At 61.4% G+C, this 14,477-nt stretch overlaps 1 protein-coding gene across 1 annotated transcript; it reads right to left on the bottom strand.

Moving 5' to 3' along the window:
• Positions 1–1,959: 1,959 nt before the first annotated feature.
• AGXT (alanine--glyoxylate aminotransferase) lies at positions 1,960–12,025 on the bottom strand. The gene is made up of 11 exons (XM_047722713.1): positions 11,670–12,025; positions 11,380–11,572; positions 10,158–10,222; positions 9,450–9,550; positions 8,190–8,260; positions 6,590–6,674; positions 5,574–5,669; positions 4,881–4,950; positions 3,451–3,546; positions 2,752–2,880; positions 1,960–2,310 (listed from the first exon to the last, which is right to left on the bottom strand). The coding sequence occupies exons 1-11, from the start codon at positions 11,898–11,900 to the stop codon at positions 2,203–2,205; spliced, it is 1,245 nt and encodes a 414-aa protein (XP_047578669.1). The 5' UTR covers positions 11,901–12,025; the 3' UTR covers positions 1,960–2,202.
• Positions 12,026–14,477: the final 2,452 nt, after the last annotated feature.

Genomic DNA, 14,477 nt, shown 5'->3' with positions numbered 1-14,477 from the left:
TCAAGACTCTGGGAAGCTGCGGTGTGGGCGGCCGTCTGGGCCTGGATGGAGGCAGCGCCCCTGGGAGGAGAGGCCAGAGCGCGTCTGCAAGGATGATCAAAGGACGAGGGGCTGCGTCCATCAGGTGGGCTCAGGAAAGCCTGTTTAAGAAACGTTGCCAGAACACAGGCTGTCGGGGTGGATAAAATCGAACCTGCCCCCTTTCCACCCCATGCACAAAATTAATATAAAGTGTGTCCTGAACCTCAACACTAAAGCTGACACCATAAAGTTTCCAGAAGAATACAAGAGAGATCTTTGGAAACTCTACATCATCAAAAGCGTCCTGACAGTTTATCAACGGCACAGACCACAAGAGAAGACACATAACCGGGAACTCACGGAGGGAAAAGACCTGCTCTTTGGACGACATGATTAAGAAAATGACTAGGTAAGCTGGGGAGTGGGGGAAAATACGCATCACCTGCAGTGCCAGGACTTATAAAATCATGGCCATACATTTACAATGAAAAGATGAAAATCAAATAAAAGGAGCAAAATACTTAGGCCAACAAGTCAGAAAAGACCTACAGATGACCAGTCCCCACCCGGAAAGACGGTCCATCATGAGGCATCAGAGGAATGCAAGTTAAAACCAGATCAGACACGATCTCACCCCCGCTAGAAAAAAAGACACCCCAGGTGTTGGCGGGGATGGAGCAGCTGGGGCTCGAGGGCACCGCCGGTGGGGATGGCAAGGATCACAAGCCCCAGGGAGCGTCGTGGCATCTTCTAGCGCTAGAGCCGGACCTCCTGTGTGACCCCAGGACGCTCCAGAGCGGCACAAAAACAGATGCCAGGACCATGGAACAGCCCCGGAAGGGAGACAAAGCGCGTCCCTGCTTCTCGCAGCAGCATGTGTGACTGTCAGTGCCACACAGAAGTAGCAGACACACGACAGAATGTGCTGTGTGACTCCGTGGATATGACACGCAAACACCTGCAGGACTGGCCTAATCAGATGGGGGTAGGGGACGCTGCCTGGTGGGGGCACGGGGGACCTGCGCTGGGTTCTCCTCCCCATGTCTGCTCAGAAAGAGCCAACCTGGACAGGGCTGCTGTCAGCACGAAGGTGGCCCACAGGGCCCCGTCCGATTCTCTCTGGAAGAGCCGCCCTCCACCCAGTCTTCGACTTGGGGGTTTCAGACCCTCGGGCCCTCTCTGCTCCTGCACACGTCTCTCTTGGTGGCCGTGAGCACCCGGGGTGGGCTGAGTCCGTCGGCTCAAGGCTCTCCCCAGTGCCCGGTGGGCACCTGTCTGAGTGATGGGGGCCGAACCAGGCCAACCCAGGCCCTGCACAAAGACACGGGGCCCACTAGGCTCTGGGTGTCTGCCTCAACCTGGGAGAGGCCCTGCCCGGCCCCCGACCTGGGGATCTTAGGATGGGTGAGGACTTGGAGTATGGCTGTGGCTGTGACTGAGCCAAGGTGTATTCTGAGACTCCTATAAAGGGGGAGGAAGGGAGCCAGGCACAGGCAGAAACCCCAAGTGAGGGGGCAGTTAAGGGACAGAGGACCAGAGAGGGCCAAGCTGAGGGGGTGAGGGGCTGGGCTGGGGGCCACCTTGGCTGTCCAGCTGAGGCCCCTAGACTTCTGGCACCTGCCAACCTACACGCACGTGTGGTGACCTTTAGCCCTCTCGGCTTCTGTCCTGGCCCTGCGCCTGGGGTGTGTTGGTGCCATAACATGTGTGACTCAAGTCACGAGTCAGCTCGGGAGGCGTGTGTGCAGTTGTCCTTTGCAGGTGTGAGATCTGGGGCCACAGTGTACAGTGACAGGTCCCCCATCTGTCTTCCAGCCCCCCGGGGGGGGGCAGGCAAGGCTCTGTCCCCCAGCAGTCCCCGAGCCAAGGAGCCTTTGGCGGCCATGGTGACTCCCTGCCAGATATCTCTGCCACCCACCCTCCATGCAGTGAGGACAGTGCCCAGTGATTCTTTATTGAGTATTCTGGGTGGGCCAGGGACCTGGGGGCTGTGTCTCTCATGGGAGGTTCTGTGGGACCTGAGCCCACGTAGTCCCCTTATGGGAGGTGCCCCTTAGAGAGGAGAAGGACGTCTGGGGCTCCCGTGTGCCTCGCCTCTGCGGCCCGGCCATGTGGCGATATCTGTGTGCTCCGGGTCCCCCATCCCCACCCCTCTGGGAGGTTGGGCCACAGGCCTCCAGGTCACATCTTGCTCCGGGGGCAGTGCTTCAGGGCCTCCTGCAGGGCGTGGATTACATGATCCACGTTCTCCCGGGTGGCGTTGCAGCCCAGCAGGCCGATGCGAAGCACCTGTCGGAGGGGCGGGACGTGCAGATGTCAGGCAGGCCCTGAACCAGGTCCTCCAGTGGGGACGCCCCTGTCCCGGTCACACAAGGAGCCCCTGGCCCTCTGGCCATGCAGAGCTCAGGAGGAGAGGCCAGGATGGTGGTCAGTTAATGAGCACTCAGGATCGCCTGCTTGGAGGGCACAGCCGGACCCAGGCCTGGGGCCTCCAGCCTGGTCGGTCCACCCGCAGCAGAGGAAAGCCATTTCTGGGTGGGATTGGGGGTGCTGCACCCCATGACATCACTGAGCTGGGGTGAAAGGGGGCAGGAGCTGTCCCTCTGCCCGGATCCCCCCTAGGGACCCCATGACTGCCGGCCTCAGCTGGGTCCTGGTGTGCACTGTGCTCCATGTGGGGGATGGGGAAGGCCGCTTCTGTGGCAGGTGGCAAGCAGCCACTCCCCTTACCTTCCCCAGTGAGGGCCCAAGGCCGCCCGTGATCTCGATGTCAAAATGGTCCATGACATAGTTGACGATGTCTCTCCAGTTGTAGCCAGCGGGTGCAGCCACCGTGGTGACAGTGGGCAGCCGGATGGCCTGCAGGATATGCCTGACTCAGCCACCTTCCCCATGGCGTGTGGCCAGCACCAGTGGATCTGGCCCAGCCAGCCCTGGTCTCAGGGTCCAGGGGGGCCGGGCAGAGATGGGGATGTGCAGGGAGTGGGGGAGCAGGGACCAGAGGACAGTGAGGTCACCACCTCCCCAGCAGCCCGAGCACGCTGGGTGTGTCTGTGTGTCTGTTCCCTCCGACAGGTCACGACCCCCCTGGGGCTAAGGAGCTTCAGTTTCCTAAGAAGCCTGGGCTGACTGGCTGGTGACCCTACCCCCCCACCCCCCGCCTGGGGGACTGCCAGGGCTCTGGAGGCTGATGGGTGTGTTCTGGCTCAGAGATCACCCATAACTACTTCAAGTGGGGAGGCTCTCAGGGAGAGTGGGGGCGTCAAAGTGTCCTAAGATTCAGAGGTCAGGGAGCTGTGGCTGTGACAATGACCGCCCGGGTGACCACAGGACATTGTGTCCATTCATCAGGGACTGGGCAGAAGCTCTCCCTACCCCCCCACGACCTCTGCCCTCTGCCCTCTGCCCTCTGCCGTCCGCCCTCCTTACTGGATCCTTCACGAAGAGCTGCAGACCCAGTCCCTGCAGGCGCTCGTGTAGGTATGCAGTGACCTCCCGGTGCTGCCGCCAGCTGCTCTCCAGGCCCTGGGAGGGCAGAGGGTACCCAGTGGGCAGGGCCGGGGAGGGTGGGGGGGACACCTCCCTCGGTGGTGAGAGTGGAAGAAACTGGCTCTCATCCATGACTGGGAGGTGTGGGGGCAGCTTCAGACCATAGGGGGCTCCTGGGCCCCTTGCTTGGCCTGGACTCCCATCCCCATTGAGACCCCCTGAGTCCCCAGTCTGGTGGCCTGGTTCTGCCCCAGTAACCAGAGCTGGAGCCACCTCAGGACAGTGGACATAGTCTAGGTCTGGGGGACTTGGGAGGGGTCTGGCCAGTGGACGGACCTTGCAGCTCCTGGAAAATGTGAGGTGGGAGCCCCTTGCTCTCGGTGTGGAAGTGGCCATGGGGCAGGAAGGGGCTTCCGAGCTCCCCACTGTATCTTGTCTTCCCAGCACATGGACCCCCACAATCCCTAGTCCATGGGCCTCGCCCTCTCTCAGCCATACACCCCCGAACCCTTGGCTAGCCTGGGTGTAGGGACGACCCAGCTTCCAGAACACCTCAGCTTCTCCTCGCCCAGCCCCAGGGTGCAGCTCTGTGAGCAGACCCAGAAGGGCAGACCTCGGCGTGAGGCCGGCCACAACTCCAGTGCTCATTCCTGCCCCTGGGCTGGTGGCAGGCCGTGGCCCCTGGGAGATATTGGATGAGAAAGCCCTTTGTGCTGGGGGCAGTGTCTTCTGTCCTGTGTCCTGCAGAGCCAATACGCCCGGGGCCATGAGAGTGTGGTCGTGGCACTGGACAAAGTCACCACCCACCCCCAACCCCCACCCCCAACCCCCACCCCCAGTCACACACGCCTGTCCCTGCTCGGCCCCTGCCCAACCCTGGGAGCTGGCAGTGGCTCTAGGACAGCGCTGAGCCTGCTGGAGTCAGTCCCTCTGACACTCAGGACCACCAGCCAACTCCAGTCCCTCAAAGCCCCTCACGCTCAGCTGGGCCTTCATGGAGCACCTCACTAAGCAGCCCAGGGGGCAAACAATGGTCCACACCTGCCCCGTCACTGTGTCTGACCCCAGGGCTCTGTCGTCCTCGGCCCCCTCTGCTCGTAGCCAGCCCTCCCGCCCCTCTCCCAGTGCTCCTTCGTGGAGCCCAACCTGTCCAGCTCAGAGCCACTGTCCTGCGATGCTCTTCTCCATACACTCAAGCCTTGCTTCTCTGCAGGAAGCCCTCCCATCTGTTTCCTCAGAAGGGCTTGGGGGTCCAGAGAAGGGGCCTTCCTGGGGGAGCCGGCCTCATCACAGGGACTCCTGGAAGCTGCTGCCCCAAGATCTGCCCCTGCCCCTGCTCCACACTGCTCTCTGCCCCGTGCCCCCCTTACCTGTTCCGCAATGAGGGCCAGGCTCTCTCTCAGGCTGAACAGGCTGATGACTGGGGTGGTGTGATGGTATCTGGAAGACAGGACGGGGCTTGGTCCAGCGTCACTGGGCGGGGGGCAAGTCAGGCTCTCTGACAATGGGTCCAGCCTGCTTCCCAGGGGGCTGCTGCCCAGTTTTGGGCATGACAGACTCTGAGCTAGAGAAACAGCTGGGTCTGGAAAGAGCAAGGCTCAGAGCAAGGACATTGGCCAGATAGCTTAGGGCGCGCTCCCCCTCCACCTGGCCTTTCTTAGCCCCAGTGGCCCCAGAGTAGGGCACAGTTCCTGGAGCCCCTCAGCCCCACGTGTGTCATAAGGGATCTTAGGTTGTAGCCAAAGCTGCTTCACAAGGAGCCCCCAGCTCAGCTCCTCTTTTTGAGAGGTGGGTAAACTGAGACCCAGGAATGGGAAGATGTGGCTGGGCCAGGTCCAAAGGGCCCAGAGATGCATGGGGACTCTGAGAGGAGAGGGCCCAGTGGAAGGGTGATGGCGGTCGTGCTGCTGGACATGAGCCCCCAGGCCCAGGGGCATCGCTGGCCTGACCCTGGTGAATTCTGGGGCTCCAGCTGGGGTCTGGGCTTAGAGGCCGGTGTGAACAACTGGTGAGAGGCTGGGTGGTGAGAGGCCACCAGACGTGCGCCCCGCCACGGTCCTCACATCCTGGGTTGGTCGTCACAGCCCCAGATGTTGGCAAGCCACTTCATGTCCAGGTAGAAGGAGACAGGCTTCGTCTTCCGACTGTAGATCTTATTTCTGGGAAGGAAGGACCAGCCTGAGTGCGTGCCTGTCCGGATGGAGCGCCGGGAGCAGTCCCGTCAGGCTCTCCTATTTCGCAGAAGTGAGCCAGAGGTGCAGGGTCCCCCAGGACCCCTGTGGTTGTGCTCTGGCCCAGGGGGGCTCTGTGCCTCCCCAGACCCCGTGCCTTCCTGGGCCAGGCACAGCTGGGGACTTCGGCTCTCAGGCCCCCTGGTAATGCAGCGGGCCTCAAAGCCTTAAATTACATCAATTGTCCATATCGATGTGAACAGATGGGCCTCTAGCTGAGCTCTGAGCCCTGCACTCGGACCCAGCCACCTCCATGGCCCTCCCACAGGCAGCTCAGTCTTCCCACACCCATGTGCAAACCCTGACCACATCCGAGAGAGTCTCTGAGCTGGTAAATGGCCGAGGGCTGCCTACGGTAATCATCTTCTGGGGCCAATCCCCCGTCCCTGCCCGACCTGGCTCAGGGTCTGGACACTGGGGACGTGGGAGACACTGGGGCTGTCGGACAAAGCGGGTCCATGCCCACCCCATGAAGCATCAGCTCCTGGATGCTGAGCTGGGGGTAAGGGCACAGGGCATGGCCACGGAGCCCCCAGTCCTTGGCTTGAAACTGGGGAGCTTCTAGAAAACCAGCCCTGCATCCTCACACATCATGATGAGAATCTTCTGAGGCTACTAGGCTCATACCCGTGAGACCCTCACTGTGCCCCAGCTACCCGCTGCCCTGTGAGCTCAGAGCTTCAGTGCACCTGTCCAGGGTGTGCACCTGTCCCAGCTGAGTGGTGAGCATCGGTGTGTCTGAGCATGGCCCAAGGAACCCCTCCCTCCCTTGTTCTGACCTTCCCTCCTCAGGGGCCAACGGCCTCACTGCCCATCCAGCCCCAGGTGGGAGGTCCCGGGTCACTCACTTGGCCTTGTCACTGAAGGAGAGGAGCGAAGTCCCTGGAGGCGAGTTCAGGACTTTCTGGGAGCCTGAGTACAGGACGTCAATGCCTGTGGAGAGGAGGGGCGCGTGCTCCTGGGGGGCCGAGCTCCACCCAGGGCGGGCTCATTGCAGGTGCCGTCTGAAGCAAGGTGGACAGTCTTGTCGGACTCAGCCCTTGACCTCTGCGACCCGACGCTGTGTCCAGGGAGATGGAGTTAAATTTTAGGCCACCTGTTTGCGGTGGACTGGGTAGAGGAGAAGCCCACGCAGGTGGCATCAGGGGTGGTGGGCATGTGGGGGTGGCCGAGGGGATGGGGAAACAGGTTTTCTTGCTCCATCTCAAAGTAAGAGCCTTCTGACTTCTGCGAAAACCGAATTTTTTTTTTTAAAGATTTTATTTATTTATTTGAGAGAGAGAGATCACAAGTAGACAGAGAGGCAGGCAGAGAGAGAGAGAGAGAGGGAAGCAGGCTCCCCGCCGAGCAGAGAGCCCGATTCGGGGCTTGATCCCAGGACCCTGAGATCATGACCTGAACCGAAGGCAGCGGCTTAACCCACTGAGCCACCCAGGCGCCCCCGAAAACCGAATTTTATGTGAGAGGCTGTGAGTCTGAGCATCGCGCAGCCTGGCAGGGACAACTGTGGGCTGATGTGGGCTACTGGCTCACGTGGACAGCAGCACTGTCCACGGTTTACTCCTGAAAGTGCACAACTGGAAAGAACCCAAAGGTCTGCCACCTGGAGAGGGGGAGCTGTGGTACGTTCAGGGAGTCAGAGGACACTGACGGACAGACATGCCAAACGACATGACTAAAGCTCGCCGGCCTGAAACTGAGGTCCGCAGCCTCTGCTGAGGACGGGCTGGAGGGTTAGGGCAGATGTGTGGAGTGTGTCCTGGGTTCACCCCAGCTTCTCCGGGGACCTGGGCTGGAGCCTCCTCTCTCCCACGGTGGGCTGGCTGGCCTGGGGGGCACAGTGTGGGCATCCTGGATAGCCCTGCCACCTGCACTGTGTCCCCAGGGCCCCCTCCCTGAGCCCCTCCTTGCGCCCCTCCTTGCAGAGCAGCGATCTGAGGGTCAGCCCAGAAATCTCTCCCTCACCTGCCCAGAGCTCCCTGATGGAGATGGTTTTGGGGGAAGTGTGGCCAACCAAGCTGGGTGGGTGGCCGAAGACAGGCACCACCCATGTGGATCAGGACTTTCCTCTGGGGGGAAATGCTGGGCCTGGAAGGCTTCTCTGCAAACAGTGCTGGCTACACATGACAGGCTGGTGGGTTGCCGGCCAATGGGGAAACTGAGGCCCAGCCTGGCTGACAGGGGCCCTGGCACTTCTCCCACGCACACCTGAGGGGCTCTGAGCACCTCTCCAGATGCTGGAGGGGCTTCTCCCTCCCACTTGCTCCCCACATCGAGGCCTGACAGCTCAGCGGAAACACTGGGGTGTTGATTAGCTGGTGGAGGGGGAGGAGATGAAATTTCCCTGGTGCCCTAACCCACAGTGTGGGCTGACGGCGAGCTTGCGGGCACAGAGGGGCCTGCAGGCTCCGGGCCCCCCAGCAGCAGCGGTACAGGTGCGTGGCTTACCTTGCTGGTCCATGTAGATGGGGGCCCCGCCCAGGGATGCCACTGAATCGACCAGGAGCAGGCAGTTGTACCTGGGCGTGCAAGGCAGCAGAGTGAAGCCCGGGACATTTCGGACTCTCTGGGGTTTTGGGAGGGGCCTCGAGAACCCCCAGAAGGCCAGCAGGAAAGCTCAGGAGCCTTTGGCCTCCTCCAGGGTGCACCCTCCTGGACGGCCAGACCCCCAGGACCAGCTCTGTGTGGGAACCAGGGTGAGCAGAGGGGCGGAGCAGGTGTCCGTGAGGGGAACCCGGGGAGTGTGGCGGGCCCGGTTGGCCTGCACATAGGGCCCCCCCCACAGGTGTGTTTGAGGGCCGCCGCACTGAACTGTGATCCTGCTGGACCGCTGGGGCTCTGAGCGGGGCCCGGGGACCAGAGCACACGAGGCTGGGCTTCCCTTCTGCCAGGGAAGGACACCCAGGGAGGACAGGGTTCAGAAACAGCTGAAAGCTTTGACTCTCCTCCTTTTCCATGTTTTCTCAGGAATTAAAAAAAAAAAAAAAAGGCATGAGGCCACCTGGCCAGCTCAGTCGGTGGAGCGTGCAACTCTTGACCTTGGGGTCATGAGTTTGAGTCCCACGTTGGGCATAGGGATTACTTAAATAAAAGTTTTAAAGGCATAGAACATAGCCCACGCTGGGCGCAGAGGGGACAGGTGGATGTCCTGGGGGGTCATAGCCCAAGCTTGATTTACTAGACAAGACCCCAAGGTACAGGCTGTCCTGGCTTAGGGTGGTGCCAGGTATCCCCCTCTCCCCCAGGGTGCATAGCAGCCCTGCCAGGGCAATCCTGTCTGGCTGGGTAGAGCTTCTTTTCTTGCACCCTGTGGTCAACTCTCTAGGACGGGCCTGCCGGTCCCACCTGACGACACCCTAGGTCCTGCCCATCCCGAGCAGGGGTGGGGAGGCTGCAGGAGGGTAGTGGAGGTAGGAGGCCGCTCTGGGGCCCTCGGATCTCAGGACAAGGTCGGGGCAGGCCCAGCAGCTCCTGGGACCCGGGGAGCAGAGGCCGCCTCAAGCCCTTCCTGGGTCCTCCTCTCTGGTGGGCAGAGGACCCCCAAGGGGCCTTATGCTCTGTGACAGAGGCTGGAGAGGGCGTAGAAGATCAGAATGGGATCTGGGTCTTGCCTGCTGCCTCCCAGACTGGAGGGACCTGCCAGCGGTCCCAGCCCCCAGCAGACTCCCATGCACTTGGCTCTGCCCCCAGCGCCTTGGATGGGCTCACCTGTGGCAGAGCTCCCCGTAACCGTCGAGGGGCTGCAGCACGCCGCTGGATGACTCCCCCTGGGTCAGAAACAGCAGCACTGGCTTGTGTCGGGCCAGGCCCTGCGAGGGACAGAGGTGACTGTCGTGGGCAGAGCCAGCAGGCTCGGACTCCCTCTGGGCCCAGAAAGATTTTTGCTGGGGACAGCAGGTCAGAATCCACCCCCCCACACTATCCTTTCCTCCCCATGGACGGTAGAGATCTGGGCATCGGCAGCAAGCCTCGTCTCCTATCTGCGTCCCTCCCTGCGCTGAGCCAGAGTCTGGGCTCTGGGAGGTGGGCTTGTCCAGGAAGACAAGGACTTTCTTCCAGAGACCAAGAAAGGATGGCGCCAGCTTCCCACCTCGTCCTGTTGGGGCTGCTGGGAGGTCCGCTGAGTCCCCAGGGTCTTGGCTGGTTGGGATGGACCTTTCCTGAAGGGGCGTCCTGAGCATCAGGGCATGTCCTGCCCCCCATATCCTGCCTTCAGCCCACAGGACCAGGATCCTGACTCAGCTTCCCTGCCAGGCAGAACCATCCCTATCCCTTTCCACCAGCTCCCAGGTACTAGAGTGCTCCTCCTGTCCTGGTCCCCCGGTGCTGGGAAGAGCTGAGGTTCTGCCACCAGCCCTGGTGTCCTAGCCCTGAGCCCCCTCTGTGGGCTGGCCCCTCTCCTCCCTGGGGCCCTACCTCTTCCAGCTCCTGCAGCGTGTAGTGGCCTCCAGGGTCCTTGATCATTGGGTGCACTCGGGCTCCTGGGGGAGGGCAAGGGCAGAGTGAGTGGCGAGTGCCTGGCCCCCCAGTATTGGAGACAGGGTCTGGCTGAGCCAGCAGGCCCTGTGAGTGCAGGAACCCACCCACCCCAGCCCAAAGAAGAAGCCGGAGGGAAGTGGAAGGTGGGTATGAGCATGTGGGGCCAGCTGCACTGCCCCTTCCTGGGGTGAGCCTCCCCGAGCCCAGCCAGGCTTCTCACCCAGGAAGCAAGCAGGCATTTGCACAGGCCCGGGTGCCCCGTGCCTTCCCAGCAACATTTGGGGACCGAATGGAGGAGGAATGGGTGAGTGGGGGCTCTGGGAAGGCAGGCCCCTGCTCCCTTTCTTGGACCGCTGCAACCCCCACAGTGCGCCCCCCACATAGCCAACCCCCAGAGAGCCATAGGTGGGCAGGAGGAGGTCCCAGGACCCCCAACCCCATGGGGGATCCCAAGGCCAAGGTGCGGGCTGTGGGCAGAGCATCTGCCCCTTGAAGCCTCCCTCTGAAAGCCAGTGTGTGCACTTAGGGGACCAGGTGAGAGGTGGGAAACCTTGGGCCACTGGGGGTTGTCCATTAATGAGGACCGAGTGAGGCCATGTGTGGAGCTGACCATGCAGGAGCTGCGAGATGGTTCCAAACACCAAGGTCAATCATTAAACCCACGGCACACTCCTGCTTTTGACTCTTGTCTCTCCAGAACATTGTACTCGGGAAATGAAAGCCTTGTCCGTGCTGCTCCAGAAAGAGGGTTGTTTCTGAGATATCGGTACTGGGAGGGGGTTTCAGCCTCTGGCACCTTGTCCTGTCATAGGGTGGAGGTGATGCCTGGGAGCCCAGGAGAGCTGCAGGGGCTCTCAGATTTGTGCTGAAATCCGTAGCTTCCCCCAGCGCCGTCTCCCCACGGAAACTTCTGTCCTCAAGCTCTGGGAGCCTGGGAGGTGGGAGTCTCTTAAGCACCCTGATGCCCGCTAGGAGAAGGCAGCCGCTGGCCCAGCAGGGATGTGGAGGCACAAGGGGGATGGGCACGCCTGGGGAAGGGCCACGATGGCTCAGTGGGGTGGGTGGGCTGGGTCTGCCAGCTTCACCTGGGAGGCAGGCTGGAGGTCGTGGGGAAGGGGGAGGCAAGGGCCCACACCGCACCCTGTGCCCCACATGTTACCGATGCGCTCCCCGATGTCCGCAGCCCGCTGCCCCCAGATGCCATTGGCCCCGACCAGGAAGGAGTCCCCCGGCTCCAGGAGGTTGAAGAGGGCTGCCTCCAGGGCACAGTGCCCTGAGCCGCTGATGGCCAGCGTGAGGGGGTTCTTGGTCTGGAACACGTACTGGATGCCCTGCTTGATCTCATCCATTATCTGGGGACAGAGGGCACATGGGTCAGGCCCTGCTCCCCTCCCTCGCCCAGCTGAGGAGGAGGCTTGGGGACTGGCCGCCGCCCCCTGCTCGGCCTACCTGGAACATCTCCTTGTGCATGTGTCCGATCATCTGCAGCCCCCCAGCCGCCAGCACGCGCGGGGCCAAGTTCGAAGGGCCGGGCCCCAGTAGAAGCCTGTTGGGGATGGACAAGGGCTTGAGCAGGGCCTTCGGGGGGTGCACCAGCAGCTGGTGGGAGGCCATGGTGCGCACCCGGCCCGCTGCCTGGGGCCCCAGTGCCGCAGTGGCCCTGGCCAGTGCTCGGAACATGTCCCAGGGCACCTCGAGCTGGTGTCTGGAGGCGAGGCCAGTCGATGGGCTCCCACTAGAGCTTTGGACTTTTGTTGTTTGCCGTCGTGACCTGACCCCCTATCGACGTGTTTCCCGCATGTCAGGGCCTGACAGCCGGGGTGTTGAACCCTTGCTAGGGAGGAGGAGCCTCTGGAGTCCAGTCAATGAGAAACAGAGCTTGGCGCATTGCCCTCTGCCCTCCCCGCACCCTCCCCCAGCTCCTCTCAGCTGTCAGGTGCCCAGCCCCAGCCAAATGCATCCTGCCAGGCTCAGGGGACCCTAAAGGTTTTCTTAAAGGACCAGTGAGCAGCTATTTCTGGCTTGGCAGAGCTCCTCGGTCCTGCTGTGATAGTGCAAAAGTGACAACAATGTGGTTGCTGAGTGCCAATAAAACTTTACTTATAAGACCAAATGGTGGGCCCAATTTGGCCCAAGGGCCATAGTTTGCTAAGCTAAGGGAAAGGCTCAGTTTAGAAAATATGTATGCCCTGTGTGTATAGACGCGTGCGTGTGCGCATGCACACACACACACACACACACACACACACACACACACACTGAGGACATGTTCCTTCCTCATCCTTCTAGAAATAAGTATTCCTGTGCCTCTTCTTTCCCAAGGGCCCTGAGGTTTGGTGTTCAGTCCCGTAACCAAGGGCACGCTTGCTTACGGAGCCGTCTCCGATTTGCTAAGCTGACAGGTGGGTAGAATAAATGCAGGTCACGAAGCAGGAAAAGGGGCCAGACCCAGACAAGCCAGGGACATGGGCACAGAGAAGCTGCTCATGTCCCGGAAAGGAGGAGAAGCCCGTGTCACCAGCAGCCAGGAGAAGGAGGCGCCCAACTGGCTGTTCCCTGCGCAGCACCTGCTTACATTTTCGGGGGGCCTGGCTGGAGCAGGGACAGGACTTCCTGTGTTTAGGGCCCTGACCCCGTGGCCTTAGTAACCAGGGGAGCATCAGGGCTTCCTGTAGCATTCTTCACGGTCACCAAGGAGGCAGCACCCTCCCCCTGGGCCTGGCATGGGATCTTCCCACATGACAGCTCGGTCCCCAGCTCAGCAAAATCCCTTCATTCAGCTCTTGTTGCTGGGTCTGGGTTTGTCTGGCAGCTTAGGGGTGCAGGGACCCGAAGAGCCTTAGCCGGGCTGGACAGGCATGGTCTGGGCCCCTGGGGACCTCCACAGCCTTGCGGAAGTGGTGGTGCTCTGTCCATCTGATGGCTGAAGAAACAGGCAGAGGGAATAAGCCCCACAGGCTACGCAGAGGGCAGCCCAGCTTAGCCCCAGGGCCCAGCCCCGGCCCCAGGGAAGATGCGGTTCTAGCTGGCCAAGGGCATCCACACCATGACCGTTAGCCTCAACTGCCCCAGCATAACAAGGCCTAGTGGGAGCTCCCTCCTTCCTCCTCCCCTCCTCTTCCTCTTCTCCCCCTTCCTTCCTTCTTTTCTTCCTTCCTTCCTTCCTTCCTTCCCTCCTCCCTCTTCCTTCCCTCCTTCCTCCTTCCCTCCCTCCCTCCTCCTTCCCTTTCTCTTTCCCTCCCTTCCTTCCTTCTCTCCATCCTCCCTTCCTTGCTTCCCTCCTTTTTTCCCTTCCTTTTCTTTCCCTTCCCCTCCCTCCCTTCCTTCCTTCCTTCCTTCCTTCCTTCCTTCCTTCCTCCTCTCCTTCCTTCCTTCCTCCAACCTCCCTCTTTTTCTCCCTCCCTCCTTCCCTTCCCTCCCGACCTCCCCTCCTTCCCTCCTTCCAGAGCCCTTGCTTTGGACCAGGAACAGGACCCTGCCGGCTGCTCCCACTGATGCAGTGTCATCAAGAAGAAAACCAGAAGCCTAACAGGTGAGGGAGGAGGGTGGGCCAGAGGAGTCCCAGGTTTGCATGGCCTCCAGGGAGATGAGAGCCTGGAAGGGAGGAGAAGCTCAGGGGGCTGCCAGGGGGAGGTCAAGGGGGAGTGGGAGGCATGGGAGCTGGGCCTGGAGAATGAAGTGGGCCCATGCCAGGGCCCGGAATGCAGGAAGTACCCAGAGGAATCTGCAGGGGCCAGGGAATAAAGGGGGGCAATCTCCCTAGCTAGAGACCCATGTGTGGGGTGCCTGGGCAGAGCCCCCCTAAGAGAGCTGGCGGCCTTGGGTCCTGCCCTACCATGGCCTATGGGGCCTGGTGGTGATCTGGGGACATCTGTGTGACCCCAGGCTTCTGGAGTCATAGTGTGGAGTCAGCCAGGCCCAGCCCTGGCGAACCCTTCCTCCAACCCGAGCTGATCACCATGGGCACTTCCTGCCTGCAAGAAACCAGGGCCCCACTCTCCCCCAGGACCAGCCCCCTCACTCAGCTGCCGACCTGGCTCCTTGTCTAGAGCCCCATGGGCCCTGGGCTCCTTCCTTCAGTGACAACCCTCCCAGCTGGGGGGCTGTACCCCCCACCCCCAGGCACACGGACCCTTCATTCCAGGCTAACAAGTGCATCTGTGCCTTTGCATGTGTTGTTCCCTTTGCCTGGAATGCTTGTCCCTTTCTTCAGCTTGGCTTGCTCTCCTCTCAGGGCTATGGCCAAGCCTCCTGTCT

Source organism: Lutra lutra, chromosome 3 (genome assembly GCF_902655055.1).
Source record: "Lutra lutra chromosome 3, mLutLut1.2, whole genome shotgun sequence".
Lineage (NCBI taxonomy): Eukaryota > Metazoa > Chordata > Mammalia > Carnivora > Mustelidae > Lutra > Lutra lutra.
This window is presented reverse-complemented; position numbering and strand designations above follow the sequence as displayed.